The sequence below is a fragment of the Cydia amplana genome, chromosome 3 (assembly GCF_948474715.1).
Source record: "Cydia amplana chromosome 3, ilCydAmpl1.1, whole genome shotgun sequence".
Classification (NCBI taxonomy): domain Eukaryota; kingdom Metazoa; phylum Arthropoda; class Insecta; order Lepidoptera; family Tortricidae; genus Cydia; species Cydia amplana.
Window position 1 is genome coordinate 11,768,849 of NC_086071.1, and position 16,481 is coordinate 11,785,329.

The following is a 16,481-nucleotide window of genomic DNA, read 5'->3' on the forward strand; positions in this document are numbered from 1 at the left end:
GTAAAATATTTCTATTTCTTGCACCATTTTTGAGAAAAGCACTATATATGACTCGGCTGGAAGGCTACTTGCTGGCTTCGGATTCAATTAAACGGACTCCCAAGGTCGTCCGTTTAAAACGAATCCTCAGCCAGCAAGTAGCTACTTCCGAACCTCGACAATAATGTACTATTACTTACTCGTGCATGTATTTTTAGCGTGAACTATGTTGAATTACATAGGTTTGATGTGCGGTATTTGTCGGCAGTACCCGCTGCTGCTGCTGCCGGTGTTCGGGCGGCTGCACGAGATGTGCCAGGCGGCGCTGGCGCGGCCCGGGCTCAGCGCCGTCGAGAGCGTCACCATACAGGAGGCGCTGCTGCTCGTCTCCAACCACTTCTGCTGCTACGAGCGCCAGAGCGCGCTGGTGGCGCAGGTAACCTTGCTACAACCACTAACATTTGCTCCTAGCTTTCTCGAAAGTCGTTTTAGAGTCTTATGTGCGCACGACATGTCTGTATACGCATTGATGTGTGTACAATGCAAGCATCGCACATTTCTCGCGTCAGCATTAAATAATGAATCATGTGTAAGATAATTAGAGCATTCAGCTTAAAATATTTGGCGTCATCATGACAGCGTAGTAGAAGAAAATTTTTTTTTATTAAATTGACAAGCACCCATGCATGCAATACACTGGCATCTGCTGACTTTCCGTTAGGTAATTTCAGTCGGGGCGGGATAAAACCTGGTCTTGTTGTATGATTTTTTTATTACTCATTCTGTAGCACCGTTATTTAATATACCTGCACATTACACAAACATAAATCGTTGCGTATTCATGCGTAGCGTAGGGTACATAGAATATTCGAACGGTGAATGTTCTGCAATCAAACTGCATAGATGGTCGCAAGTTTCGCGGGGCGCGCCATATGATTTGTTCACTTGTAATTTCCTTTCTTCCCTTCCCGTGTTGAACGTTTCGTTCGGGTGTGCAGGTGCTGGGCGACGTGAGCTCGCGCTGGGCGGCGCTGGCGCCGCACCTGTCGTCGGCGGCGTCGCTGGCGCGGCTCGTCGGGCTGGACGCGCCGCCGGCCGCCGACGACGAGCGCGGCGACGCGCGCCGCACGCTGCTGCACGCGCTCACGCTGCTGCTCGGCGTCGTCAAGCGCACCACCGTGCCCGCCGACCCCGACAAGTGAATCATTTTATATCATAAATCAATCATCATCTTCCTCGCGTTGTCCCGGCATTTTGCCCCGGCTCATGGGAGCCTGGGGTCCGCTTGGCAACTAATCGCAGTAATTGGCATGGACTAGTTTTTACGAAAGCGACTGCCATCTGACCTTCCAACCCAGAGGGTGAACTAGGCCCATATTAGTCCGGTTTCCTCACGATGTTTTCCTTCACCGAAAAGCGACTGGTAAATATCAAATGATATTTCGTACATAAGTTCCGAAAAACTCATTGGTACGAGCCGGGGTTCGAACCCGCGACCTCCGGATTGCAAGTCGCACGCTCTTACCGCTAGGCCACCAGCGCTTTTTTTATATCATAAATCAATATCAATACATATTATAAAAGCCCCGCTGCCGCGTCTGTCTGTCTGTATGTTCGCGATAAACTCAAAAACTACTGAACGGATTTTCATGCGGTGTTCACCTATAAATAGAGTGATTCTTGAGGAAGGTTTAGGTGTATAATTTGTAAAGGTTTTGTTTAAATTGGTTGAACTACCCATGCGAAGCCGGGGCGGGTCGCTAGTAATCATCATATCCGCCAACTGATGTTCCCAACATGGGTCTCTTACGATAATTTCTACACTATTCGGTTCCTTCCTGCTCTCATTCAGTTTATTCCTGCAACTTACACTAAATTGTCGGCCGATTACTTTGGACTAGTGATATTCAAAACAATACCCTCCTTTTTTTGGGCAGTCGTGTAAGAAATTACTGAAAAATTTGCGGGTTTGCCAAAAACAAAAACTTTTTTTCTATTTTCTCCTGCCATTATTTTTTCAGTTCATATAATGTTAGTGCGTATATGTGATTCACGCTCAAATCTGATGATCTTATTAACAATGATTTATAACTCAAGATAGGTTATAGGCGTTCGAAAATTGAAGCGCTTACCATGTGACAAATTGTACAAGTTGTCTTTAGTCGCACCTGGGCAAGCGAGATGTGTGCACGTGCTAACGAGCTCCCGCACACCGAAGGAGAAAGAGACGACCTTATGTTTAACAACTAGTGTGACAAAGATGCATGGAATGAGAAAATTAATCGAAAATAACAGATTTCTTCGTAGGTACAGAAATAAATATGGAAGTATTTTATGTGCTCCTCAAGTAAAACCTATGTATGATTATATAACATCATTGCTTATTAAACGGTTGTTTGGTTTGGCAGAGCGTCCCGCGGCGGGTTCAGCGCGGGCACGACGCCGAGCGGCAACCCGATCTGGCGCAACCCGTGCGGCGCGCACGTGCTGCCGCTGTTCCCGCACGCGCTGGCGCTGGCGTGCGCGCTGCACGAGCTGCACGCGCCGGGTGCGCGCGCGCTGCACGCGGCGCACGCGCGCGCGCTGCAGCCGCCGCCCGCCGAGCGCCGCAACCTGCTGGGGCTGGCCGAGGGCGACGCGCCGCCGCCGCAGCCGCACGACCGCATGCAGGTCTACGTGCACACGCTGCACGACAACGTGAGTCGCCAGGAGACCCCCAACCAAAGCATTCCGCGAGAACGCCTTTCCCACGCATCACTACTACCTCCATCAAATGCGGAAAGCTCGAGAGTATACTGTCAATTTTTAGCAGAGTCGTGAAATATTAATATTACCAAGCCAAATATTACTCTCTCGGCATTTTCAGAAGTATTAGAAGAAGGTCATTTCGTAAGTGACATTTTCGTAAAATGTATTCATATTATTCAGAAACAATCTTTTAGGTCCCATGCAACTTCCAGTGGTTGGGAATTCAGGTTTGAAAAAAAAACTATATAGCTCGCGCCATAGTGAACAATTGGCCTAACCTAAACCCCTAGCATGCGCTGTCAACCGAAGGGTAACCCCAGTGGTTTTCCATTCATCCATTCCTCGTGATGATTCGTGATGCCGGAACCACACTTCGCTATGCGTTATTTGTTATGCGATATTCGCTCAAATATTTGTTATGTGAGCGAACAACAAACACGGCATCCACACTTCGTGCCGGTGTGCCAAACATATGTGGTGCGTTTTGACTTTGAAAAGCGTAAACGAGTGAATGAGTGAACGAAGTGTGGGCAGTCGAGACGCATATTCGGCTTATTCGTGTCCTTTGAAGTGTGTCAAAAAACCGACAGGTGGACGGATAGGCGTATTTGCTATTCGCGCTTATGCGTTATGCGGGCAAATATAGCAAATATAGACGAATGAACCCTCCACACTTCGTCGTATGCGGCCGAATAACGCCCATAACAAATAACGCATAGCGAAGTGTGGTTCCGGCATGACGTGTACGGTGTGCGGCAGGTGTGCCACCTGGTGGGCGCGGCGGCGACGACGCTGGGCCGCGAGCTGTTCTGCGCGCCGGGGCTGGCGCGCGCGCTGCTGGGCTCGGTGCTGGCCGTGCAGCACCTGCCCGAGCACTGGCTGCGGCCCATCGTGCGGCACGCGCTCAAGCCGCTGCTGCTGCACTGCCCGCCCGCGCACTACGCCGAGCTGGCGCTGCCGCTGCTCGACCACCTCGCCCCGTTCAGTACGTACACCAAACTATAATACTAGTGGTTCATCATAACAACCGTTATCATAGCAGGGCTATTTGTTGTCGACTTTTTGTTTTCGACAGATTTCGTTTCAATTCGGTGAATACATGTCCTACAAAATCTACCTCTGGGTTACGAAAACTGAAAACTCAGCGAAAAATACGACAGACGGCAAATAAAAAATCCGCCCTTCAATAGAAGCTTCTAATTTTTTTAGCCCTTTCTTTAGCCCCCTCAGATATAGGATCATCGACGTTTCATTTCATAGCGCCTTATAGTGTATTTAGACTCGTATAACTTGTTTTTTTTACAATACATTTTATAAATAATATTTCTAAACAGTTACTAGTCTAAAGCTTTGGATTCCTTCGAAAACGGTGCCGTCATATTACGGCCGCTATATAGCGTTGACTGACGTCACTAGAACGTTGTCTATGTAAACAAGATGGCGCGGTTTCCTAGACGGCGTTACGTTACGTTGATTGTCAACGTAACGTAAGATGACGGCCGTCATGACGGTGTCGATAGTTTCATGAACGTTTTATTAGATAGCGGTGACGCTATTTTGAATAAATGACACGAGATTTGAATAAATGATTCTGTACTACGATTATTTTCCTCTTCTGATGATATTTCATCCTCCAAGTAAATTATAGATGATGAAGCAAATCTTGTCAGTAGGAAAAGGCGCGAAATTCAAATTTTCTATGGGACGTTATCCCATCGCGCCTACATTTTTCAAATTTGCCGCTTTGACCTTGGTGGATGACGGTGTGTTATGACGCCGTGGTACTTTCCACATGTCGCCACCGTAAAGACGGCCGTCTTTTGCGGCCGCTATATGACGGCCGTCATATGACAGCACCGTTTTCGGAGGAATCCAAAGCTTAACTGTGGTTTTACTATGAAAGTACCAAAATATCAAAATAACCTCACAATTTACATACCAGTTCAGCAATTAGAGCCCCTGTGCTAAAACTAGAAAGTTTGTGAAGAACAACTTTGGAATACACTTGTAATATTTCCAGTGTTAGTACATTTATCACAACGATGGGAATACATCGCTTCCCTATACGAGTCCGGCAAACTGGAGGAAGAGGGCAGCAACGAGTCGCAGGAAGTCTTAGAGGATATGCTAGTCAGGCATCTCACGAGGGAACACCTGGAGGTGCTCAAGGTCAGTACTCAAATATGTTAGTATTATGTATTAGCGCGACGCACTAATGCATCGATCCTTGATAGACTGGACATCACAACCAGGCTGTCTACTATCTGCTTAGGCAAAGTGCTTGTGTATTTTGGCCACATTGCTAGGAAAGACAGTGATAACCGGGAAAAGCTGGTAATCACTGGTAAATCGATGGCGATAAGCCAAGACGCAGGAGCCCAACGCGGTGGAAACTTGGAAAGACCAAATTCGCTCAGTCTTTGATGTAACGCTCCGCGGTGCCCTACATTCGGCGACAGACAGAAAGAGGTGGCGGCAAATTGTCCACGATTTCTAATCTAATTTCTAATTTTCTAACTTAATATGTGGACGCCCCCTCGTAACATGTGGAATACATTGTAATACAGGTGTCACTAGTGGATGGCGGAGTGAGCCCGGAAGCCGTGTCTGGTGCGGGCGACATGGAGGACGACAGCCCGCCGCCCGCCAGCACGCAGCGCGCGCCCGAGCAGGTGTCCGAGCTCGGCGCCATGGTGCTGGCCTCCCCCCGCGCCGGGCCCGCCGTGCTGCACACGGTACGTACTGTGGCTCCTCCTGTACTACAGCACAGGTGTCACTAGTGGACATGGAGGACGACAGCCCGCCGCCCGCCAGCACGCAGCGCGCGCCCGAGCAGGTGTCCGAGCTCGGCGCCATGGTGCTGGCCTCCCCCCGCGCCGGGCCCGCCGTGCTGCACACGGTACGTACTGTGGCTCCTCCTGTACTACAGCACAGGTGTCACTAGTGGACATGGAGGACGACAGCCCGCCGCCCGCCAGCACGCAGCGCGCGCCCGAGCAGGTGTCCGAGCTCGGCGCCATGGTGCTGGCCTCCCCCCGCGCCGGGCCCGCCGTGCTGCACACGGTACGTACTGTGGCTCCTCCTGTACTACAGCACAGGTGTCACTAGTGGACATGGAGGACGACAGCCCGCCGCCCGCCAGCACGCAGCGCGCGCCCGAGCAGGTGTCCGAGCTCGGCGCCATGGTGCTGGCCTCCCCCCGCGCCGGGCCCGCCGTGCTGCACACGGTACGTACTGTGGCTCCTCCTGTACTACAGCACAGGTGTCACTAGTGGACATGGAGGACGACAGCCCGCCGCCCGCCAGCACGCAGCGCGCGCCCGAGCAGGTGTCCGAGCTCGGCGCCATGGTGCTGGCCTCCCCCCGCGCCGGGCCCGCCGTGCTGCACACGGTACGTACTGTGGCTCCTCCTGTACTACAGCACAGGTGTCACTAGTGGACATGGAGGACGACAGCCCGCCGCCCGCCAGCACGCAGCGCGCGCCCGAGCAGGTGTCCGAGCTCGGCGCCATGGTGCTGGCCTCCCCCCGCGCCGGGCCCGCCGTGCTGCACACGGTACGTACTGTGGCTCCTCCTGTACTACAGCACAGGTGTCACTAGTGGACATGGAGGACGACAGCCCGCCGCCCGCCAGCACGCAGCGCGCGCCCGAGCAGGTGTCCGAGCTCGGCGCCATGGTGCTGGCCTCCCCCCGCGCCGGGCCCGCCGTGCTGCACACGGTACGTACTGTGGCTCCTCCTGTACTACAGCACAGGTGTCACTAGTGGACATGGAGGACGACAGCCCGCCGCCCGCCAGCACGCAGCGCGCGCCCGAGCAGGTGTCCGAGCTCGGCGCCATGGTGCTGGCCTCCCCCCGCGCCGGGCCCGCCGTGCTGCACACGGTACGTACTGTGGCTCCTCCTGTACTACAGCACAGGTGTCACTAGTGGACATGGAGGACGACAGCCCGCCGCCCGCCAGCACGCAGCGCGCGCCCGAGCAGGTGTCCGAGCTCGGCGCCATGGTGCTGGCCTCCCCCCGCGCCGGGCCCGCCGTGCTGCACACGGTACGTACTGTGGCTCCTCCTGTACTACAGCACAGGTGTCACTAGTGGACATGGAGGACGACAGCCCGCCGCCCGCCAGCACGCAGCGCGCGCCCGAGCAGGTGTCCGAGCTCGGCGCCATGGTGCTGGCCTCCCCCCGCGCCGGGCCCGCCGTGCTGCACACGGTACGTACTGTGGCTCCTCCTGTACTACAGCACAGGTGTCACTAGTGGACATGGAGGACGACAGCCCGCCGCCCGCCAGCACGCAGCGCGCGCCCGAGCAGGTGTCCGAGCTCGGCGCCATGGTGCTGGCCTCCCCCCGCGCCGGGCCCGCCGTGCTGCACACGGTACGTACTGTGGCTCCTCCTGTACTACAGCACAGGTGTCACTAGTGGACATGGAGGACGACAGCCCGCCGCCCGCCAGCACGCAGCGCGCGCCCGAGCAGGTGTCCGAGCTCGGCGCCATGGTGCTGGCCTCCCCCCGCGCCGGGCCCGCCGTGCTGCACACGGTACGTACTGTGGCTCCTCCTGTACTACAGCACAGGTGTCACTAGTGGACATGGAGGACGACAGCCCGCCGCCCGCCAGCACGCAGCGCGCGCCCGAGCAGGTGTCCGAGCTCGGCGCCATGGTGCTGGCCTCCCCCCGCGCCGGGCCCGCCGTGCTGCACACGGTACGTACTGTGGCTCCTCCTGTACTACAGCACAGGTGTCACTAGTGGACATGGAGGACGACAGCCCGCCGCCCGCCAGCACGCAGCGCGCGCCCGAGCAGGTGTCCGAGCTCGGCGCCATGGTGCTGGCCTCCCCCCGCGCCGGGCCCGCCGTGCTGCACACGGTACGTACTGTGGCTCCTCCTGTACTACAGCACAGGTGTCACTAGTGGACATGGAGGACGACAGCCCGCCGCCCGCCAGCACGCAGCGCGCGCCCGAGCAGGTGTCCGAGCTCGGCGCCATGGTGCTGGCCTCCCCCCGCGCCGGGCCCGCCGTGCTGCACACGGTACGTACTGTGGCTCCTCCTGTACTACAGCACAGGTGTCACTAGTGGACATGGAGGACGACAGCCCGCCGCCCGCCAGCACGCAGCGCGCGCCCGAGCAGGTGTCCGAGCTCGGCGCCATGGTGCTGGCCTCCCCCCGCGCCGGGCCCGCCGTGCTGCACACGGTACGTACTGTGGCTCCTCCTGTACTACAGCACAGGTGTCACTAGTGGACATGGAGGACGACAGCCCGCCGCCCGCCAGCACGCAGCGCGCGCCCGAGCAGGTGTCCGAGCTCGGCGCCATGGTGCTGGCCTCCCCCCGCGCCGGGCCCGCCGTGCTGCACACGGTACGTACTGTGGCTCCTCCTGTACTACAGCACAGGTGTCACTAGTGGACATGGAGGACGACAGCCCGCCGCCCGCCAGCACGCAGCGCGCGCCCGAGCAGGTGTCCGAGCTCGGCGCCATGGTGCTGGCCTCCCCCCGCGCCGGGCCCGCCGTGCTGCACACGGTACGTACTGTGGCTCCTCCTGTACTACAGCACAGGTGTCACTAGTGGACATGGAGGACGACAGCCCGCCGCCCGCCAGCACGCAGCGCGCGCCCGAGCAGGTGTCCGAGCTCGGCGCCATGGTGCTGGCCTCCCCCCGCGCCGGGCCCGCCGTGCTGCACACGGTACGTACTGTGGCTCCTCCTGTACTACAGCACAGGTGTCACTAGTGGACATGGAGGACGACAGCCCGCCGCCCGCCAGCACGCAGCGCGCGCCCGAGCAGGTGTCCGAGCTCGGCGCCATGGTGCTGGCCTCCCCCCGCGCCGGGCCCGCCGTGCTGCACACGGTACGTACTGTGGCCTGTATGTGCCGAACCGGAGCACAATACTAAGCTTGAGCATTTTCTTAGCTTTAATAGTACATTATTGTCGAGGTTCGGAAGTAGCTACTTGCAGGCTGAGGATTCGTTTTAAACGGACGACCTTGGGAGTCCGTTTAATTGAATCCGAAGCCAGCAAGTAGCCTTCCAGCCGAGTCATATATAGTGCTTTTCTCAAAAATGGTGCAAGAAATAGAAATATTTTACAGAACTTACAGAAGCAACGTTCTAATTTTCACAGAAAAAAATACAACCATTAAAAAAATTTGCTTGCTGCCTTTAAAAAAAAAGAAGTGTATTTTTCTGCTGAAAATACGCCAACCTATTTGAGACACCTAAATAGTCGCGGTACCAACATTAAGCCTGTAACAGACTATCGCACCGCACCGCGACCTTGGAGCGTCGCACCCATAAGTGAGAGCGAGAAAGAGATATCTGTTTCACCCATAATTGAGAGGGAGAAAGAGATATCTGTTTCTCGCTCTCACTTATGGGTGCGACGCTCCAAGGTCGCGGTGCGGTGCGATAGTCTGTTATAGGCTTTATAATAATAAGTGCTGATCATCTGTTTGGCTGTTTAAGGGACCTATGCCTTCATTTGATATGGCCATTTAAAGTTTTAAAAAGTTTGGAACTCGTTAAATAATGGAATTTGTATGCGACATTGCAGTCCCGAAATCGAGACTGCAATGTTTTTAACTTTTTAATTTTTTGAATGACCATAAACTACGCACTTCGTGACCTATTTTTTAACCGGCAACGTCGACTTTGCCGTCCATTTTTGAGAAAAAGTAGATTGTTTCTGCTTTATTGCGGAATGTAATGAACCATCAGTTTTATGACCACGCCAGGTGCTCCGCGCGCTGACTTGGCCGGACTCGACGTCGTCGCTGCGCGCCACGGCGCTGGCGTGGCCGGCGCTGCGCGCGGCGCTGGACGCGGGGCTGGTGGGCGACGCCGAGGCCGGCGGCGCGCTGGCCGCCGTGCTGCAGGCGCTGCGCGCGCACGGCCAGCACGACGCCAACCAGGCCGCGCTGCTGGCGCTCGCCGTGCAGGTACACCAAGCACGCACCGCACCATACACCACCCGGCACTACGTCTCCGACTGCCGTTATAACAGTATATCACAAGATACAGGGTGGGAACGAGTAACCCGACATATTATAAACACGCATTTCTGAGGTCATAAGGAGCATTTTTACACATTATGTTTTACATTTTTGCGAAAAAAGGTACAACAAAAAAGTAAAGATTTTTTTAAATTTACAGATAGATTTTTCCTTTAAAACTTTCCTTAATGTCTGTCATATTTATTCGTAACAAATAAACTGTGAAAACCTGTGCTGGGGCCTATACCACGAAACTTTACAGGTGTACAATTCGACAATATTGTTAAAGTAGGCGTTTTTCCGTCATTTACAAGTCGTAGCTTCACTTTCCACATGACATCCAAAAACCCAATGAGTGAGGCCGTCAGTTTGTACCCGGTACTCTGCAACAGTCCAAAACGCCAGCCTAAAATCTGTGTGCTGCAGGCGTACGAGACGCTGCGGCCGCGGTTCCCGCACGTGGCGGGCGTGCTGCGCGCCATCCCCGACGTGGACGCGCACGACCTGCGCCGCCTAGACGAGAAACTCGCGCCCGGCACCGCCAAGCAGAACAAGATCGACAAGACCAAGCGAGACCTCTTCAAGAAGATCACGGCTAGGGTGAGTGTCGATGTCGTTCGAGGAACCCGTGCCCAGAATAATCGCTGCCTTTCTAAATTTATGTTCTTTATATTCCAAAATGGCGGCTGCACATAGGGAGCGTGCTTGAATATAGTTCGTTTTTTTTAGCATTAGAAATAAGGTAAACAGTTTTGATGTGTATTTTAATTGAAAAACACATTTTAAAAATAAGTTACGGTAAATATGTAACAATTATGAATCTGATACGATCTTTTATAGTCATCTGCTTTCATAATTAACAGTTATTGATTTTTCAAAAGTGTTTTTCAATTAAAAGACATGTCAAAATCGCTTACCTTCTTTCAAGTTCTTTCTAATGCTAAAAAAACGAAGTATAGTAGGGAGCTGCGGCCCCCTAAGTTCGAAGAAAACAGACGAAAATGATCGCAGTCACCATCTCGGAATTCGAATTCACTTCTACTGTCAAAAGTACTACCGCTCGGGTCATGCATGACATGATCCAGAGGGTCGGGAGCGAAATGATCTTTTCTCAAACATGCAATGAAATGTCGTCGCTCCGGGCGTTATATCAGGCTTCGAAGTATCACGTTTAGGGCGGAGCAACTCCAGAGAACTGTAAAGGAATTTCATATGAAATTGAAGGCCTAGGCCGGGAAGTAATTTTTTTTTTTTAATTCTAATGGGGTCTGTGTCAATGAACAGGCTAAACAGCCGAATTATACGAGGGGCGTTCAAAATATTCTCGGTATTGATATCTTACAACCTCTTCTAAAATTTCTTTCGTTACTGGCCGCTAAGGTTTATTCATTGACATTAAAAAAAAGTATAATTCGAACCGAGATGTTCTTTTGTTTTTCTGCAATTGCTGAACAAACATGAACATCATGTGGGAATTGACAATGTTAACTAAATTAGAACATCGATGCGTGATAAAATTCTTGACAAAACAGGGTAAAAATCAAAAAACCATAAAAGAGGAAATGGATTGTGTTTACCGTGAGTCTGCTCCTTCTTTATCTACCATTCAAAAGTGGTCAAGCGAGTTTAAACGTGGAAGGGAGAGTGTTGAAGACGACCCTAGACCTGGCCGGCCTGTAGTAGCTACTTCACAAGAAAATATTGATAAAGTGGAAAAACTTATATTGGAAGATGGTCGAGTGAAGGTAAAATCTATAGCACAAGTAACCAATCTCTCTATTGGTACCGTACATGATATTATCCATGACCATCTTAATATGTCAAAAGTAAGTGCAAGATGGGTTCCGCGAATGCTGACTCGGCTTCAAAAAGACATGCGTGTAGCTTGTTGTTCCGATTTTATTGACCTGTGCGGTGAAAATCCTGATGAGGTGCTGCAAAGAATAGTTACTGGAGATGAAACCTGGGTTCATCATTATGACCCAGAGAGTAAACAAGAGTCCATGCAGTGGCACATTAAGGGTTCAGCTCATCCCAAGAAGTTCAAGGTCATCCCTTCAGCTGGCAAGGTCATGGCCACGATATTTTGGGATTGTGAAGGAGTATTACTGATCGATTATAAAGAAAAAGGTGTAAATATCACAGGACAGTACTACGCTAACATTCTACGTCAATTAAAGGATGTAATCAAAGAAAAGAGGCGAGGAAAGTTAACCAAAGGTGTTATGCTTCTGCATGACAACGCCCCCGTCCATACTGCTCATATTGCCAAGGCAGCTATTGTTGAATGTGGGTTTGAAACTGTTACTCACCCACCGTATAGTCCGGACTTAGCCCCCAGCGACTTCTTTTTGTTCCCCAATCTTAAAAAGGATCTGCGTGGAAATAAATTTTCCGATGATAAAGCATTGAAGGCGGCAGTGGAGGAGCATTTTTACACCAAAGATAAAAAATATTTTTATGCAGGATTAAAAAAAATAATTGATCGATCTTTTAAGTGCATGAACATAGGGGGGGAGTATATTGAAAAATAAAAATATCAAACTTTTCGTACTTGTTTGTTTTCATTCTCATACCGAGAATATTTTGAATACCCCTCGTATTTTTAGTGAATGAATGGTTATCGGACCAAAATATCCTTGTTAACGCCTGTTATACACGAACGTACTGATATTAAGAATACGAATCTGTATACTTTACCAGACCAGAGACAATATTTAAAATCCGCATTAATTTTATTTATTGAAATTGAGATTCTTATTATCAGGTTGTGTATAATGGCCCTAATAGGGTCTATTCGAACACTACACACGCGAAATACGGACGACTTCCGTAAAAAAAAGTCATTATGGCAGGGTTGGAAGGAAAATTAAAAAACTTTTGTCGTGTAGCTATTTGTGGTTGATATTTATAATTTGTTTTTTTGAGTGGTGATTTTTTTTTATTTCATTGCATATGTTTGAGAAAAGCACTATACTGCCTAGCCGTGAAAAGGTCTTGCCGACTTCGTATCACTATCCGGCCTCCCTACGGTCGGCCGTCTATACCTGCTCACCCGGCAAGCCCTTTCCCGGCGTCTGCAGTAATGTACTATTAATAAAAGTAATAAGTGATGGATCTAGTTCGTTTCACCTTCAAGTGGAGTGGTATAAATAAATGGTGGTATTCTGTGGTCGCAGCTGATCGGTCGCAACGTGGGGCAGCTGTTCAAGAAGGAGGTGTACATCCTGGACCTGCCGCACATGAGCAGCGCGCGCCGCGAGCCGCCGCGCAGCGCGCTGGACGCGCCGGGCGGCGCCGGCCTGCCCGGCCTGTTCGCGCCGCAGCCCGAGCCCACCTAGCCGTGCCGTGCGCCGTGTCGCACCCGTCCGGGAACCTTATACACAGTACACTAAGAACAGTAGTGAATCTAAGGCCGCCCGGCAAGTTATTTACCTACTCTTGCGTTAGCGCTTAGGGTTGTCACTTTTATTTTTAGTTAAATATTATTTGCGTATTATGAGTAGCACTAGGCTTCTATTTATATAATATAATGAAATGTTCTATCAATTCATAAATGAGGTATAAATTAAGGCCGGTAAGAGCAGGCAAATGCGGGCGTACTCGAATGCGCGCGATCACAGTCGCGGTACGGCCCACACTGCCGCCACCGTATTCCCCCGTATATTATGCGAATGTGTGCGTGGCAGCGCGTGCGTACACGGCGCCCGGCGCGCACGCACACATTCAAGCTGTCAGCGGCACATTTCTATGAAGATTCACTACTGTTCTTGTACTGTGCCTTATAGTTGCCGCCATAGACTAGGAATCCTCTAGACGGAGTTTAGACCAATTATTTCATGAAACCGATGCTGCCAAAAATACTGGGGTGCGGGGGACGAGGTGAGCGAGTCCCGTGCCGTGATTGGTCCGTTCAAAGACACGGACGTCACACAAAGACACTTTGAATCGAAAATGGAGTAAAACTACCGTATATTTGGGGTTATTCCCACTAGTTACCACCAAGTTGTTATCAGTGGTAACTACTGGGAATTTTTATTCCCAGTAGTTACCACCAAAATTTTGTTAGAGTTAAATACTAATGAAAAAAGGGTATAAATAGTATAGTATAAATATAGAGTGATTTAATAAATGATTATAAGTCGATTAGTGTTTTAGTAAACTGCCTTAAAAGTGACCAAAAATATTGGAACAGTTTAACCGGTACTAGTACAAAAACTTGAATATATGTAAGGATAAATGTAAAAATCCATTTAGATTATTTTTCAAGTGATTTTATTAGGTAATTTAACATCACCCTATATTTATACTATATACTATTTATACTGTTTTTATTAGAATTTAACTCAAACAAAATTTTGGTGGTAACTACTGGGAATAAAAATTCCCAGTAGTTACCATTAAACTGAGTTAGTGGTAACTACTGGGAATATTTTTTCCCAGTAGTTACCAGTGGTAAAAAAATTCCCAGTAGTTACCACTGGTAACAACTTGGTGGTAACTAGTGGGAATAACCCATAAAGTGACAGAGGGGGTAGCGCTACTATGCTCAGTCTGGAGGATGTCTTGTCTGTTCCGCCAACCAAACTGAAGGCCGGGGTCGTATCGCTATCTCTATCGCGAGACCCGTCACTGTGAGTGTGAATGAGAGGTTCTCCGACCCTGGTCGTCAGTTTGATTTGCGGATAATATAGGTATCCCGGAGCGGCATAGTTTATTTCGATTTTCGGGGTTTTGCCGCGCGATATGGATCTTATGTTATACTCGTAGCTTTTTCTGTAGTGATCGTCGACGCGTTATGAAGAGATGAGTGAAACGCTATCGGAAATCGTTGTGATAACACTGTTGGCCGGCCCGACGGTTTGTACATCTCCGAGGACTTCACTGGCTAGCGGACGGTAGTTATTTTGAAATTGCAGGTAGGTGTTGATTAGAAAAATCCGGCTATACGATGGGAGCACATTGTATGAATTTTATTATACTTTGATTGTGATATACAAATTTAACAGAACCTACGTTTGAGGATAGAATTATTTCCCCGAATTATGTCGCGTCGCTTATGTGCCATAGTAAATAACGATTGTTGGCAACGATTGCACGTAGAAAACAAGGCAGTTTTACATAGTTATTACGAATCACGTCCCGTTAGTGTTAGGCCTTCTTAAGATAAAGATTAAGTAACACAAAATGAGACGAGATAATAATATGTATAATGAAAGACAAAGAGTATATAACGCGTGAGTTGCCGTGTTGGCCCATAGGACTTGTAAACTGACTGATTGTAAAAAAAAGCCGGTCAAGTGCGAGTCGGACTCGCGTTCCAAGGGTTCCGTACATTACCCAATTTTTAATAATGTATTTTTTTATGTGGAACTTGAATGAAATGTCCTTAAAAACCCGTAGGGGTCGGATCAAAAACTAAGTAATTAAGTCCGACTCACGCTTGACTGCACGTTTATAATTGGTTTTCGTGTTATCTATAGGTAAAGAACTATTTTGTGTATTTTTTTTTTCAATATTTTAGACACAGTAGTTTCGGAGATAAAGGGGGGAATGGTCGGACAGACAGACAGACAGACGCACACGTGATTCTATAAGGGTTCCGTTTTTTACTTTTGAGGTACGGAACCCTAAAAAGAGATGTTCCTAAACAGTGACTGATCGTGATCACGTAAGGTGTATTGTGATTTTTAATGCCACTTGCCAATCGTTTTGCACAAAAGTGTCAAACGTTCATCCTTACTTTTCCTGCGGGCGAAAGATTGGAGACACATATGCATGACGTTAAAATATAAAACCGCGATACAGTCCAAATCCCTTATATGTTTTTTGTTGTTGCTTTTATCAGTTTTTTGTCATATTTACTTCATTTGAACGTATGACTGTATTGTAACATACTGATTATGTGTAAAATCAAAAGACAGAAGTATGTATGCATTAGACGTGTGATAAAAGGGTCACCTGTTTGTAATTTTAATTTCTGATGATTATTGATGTAAATAAATATAACTATGAATTTCAATCAGTAATAAAGGAATCAATTATTTAAATGTAACTTAGACTATGAGGCAGACTTAGAGTGCTCAATAAACTGTTTCCAAGTCGATTAATGAACTGTACTGTAACCAATGTACAAATGCCATGGGCCGGGGCAGTGTATAGAGGGACCTCTAAGTATAAAATGAAAAACCCAAAATTTGTTTATTTTGTTGTTTGAAAATGGAACAATACATTAGGGTATTTGACTACTAGTCAAATCGGTTTATTTTTTCGAACTGTGAAAACGATTTTCTTACTATGGAATTTATATAACACTAGCATGAGACGTCACAATCAAGTAACCTACTATTTATAGTTTTATACGGATTTTAATATGTAAATTGTGTCTAAAAATAACTGCTGTGTACGTTTCTATATTAATCTTCTGGTGCAAATTTCATGCATGGTGTAAAATAATTTATTTTAAATACAGTCAAATACCCAATTGAAAATTGAATTTCACTGAACTGAATAAGTACTATAGCTAGGACCGTGAGTCTAAAGATCGGTTTTCCTAGGATAGCGGTGCCGTCATATAGCGGGTTAAAATATCTTTAGGGGGTTAAAATAGGTGACTAAAAAATCGGAGAAAATAAAATGTTCAAAGAATGAAACCTAAACTCGTATCCAGATTTAGAAAGCGTGAATTGACAGTGTCTTTCATGAGATTATGAAATTATTGATTTGTATGACTAAAAATGCCTTTTCTTTACGTGTCTTAT

The 16,481-nt window shown here is 49.1% G+C and overlaps 1 protein-coding gene across 1 annotated transcript in view; it reads left to right on the forward strand.

Moving 5' to 3' along the window:
* LOC134662538 (exportin-5) overlaps nt 1–13,063 on the forward strand; it is a 30,257-nt gene extending 17,194 nt beyond the window's left edge. Inside the window, exons 13-21 of the mRNA XM_063518797.1 lie at nt 248–415; nt 978–1,177; nt 2,388–2,676; nt 3,487–3,712; nt 4,748–4,896; nt 5,295–5,462; nt 9,463–9,666; nt 10,147–10,320; nt 12,900–13,063. Of these exons, the coding sequence (XP_063374867.1) occupies nt 248–415; nt 978–1,177; nt 2,388–2,676; nt 3,487–3,712; nt 4,748–4,896; nt 5,295–5,462; nt 9,463–9,666; nt 10,147–10,320; nt 12,900–13,061 (1,740 nt within the window). The 3' untranslated portion in view covers nt 13,062–13,063. The remainder of the gene's footprint in view (nt 1–247; nt 416–977; nt 1,178–2,387; nt 2,677–3,486; nt 3,713–4,747; nt 4,897–5,294; nt 5,463–9,462; nt 9,667–10,146; nt 10,321–12,899) is intronic.
* The last annotated feature ends 3,418 nt before the right edge of the window (nt 13,064–16,481 follow it).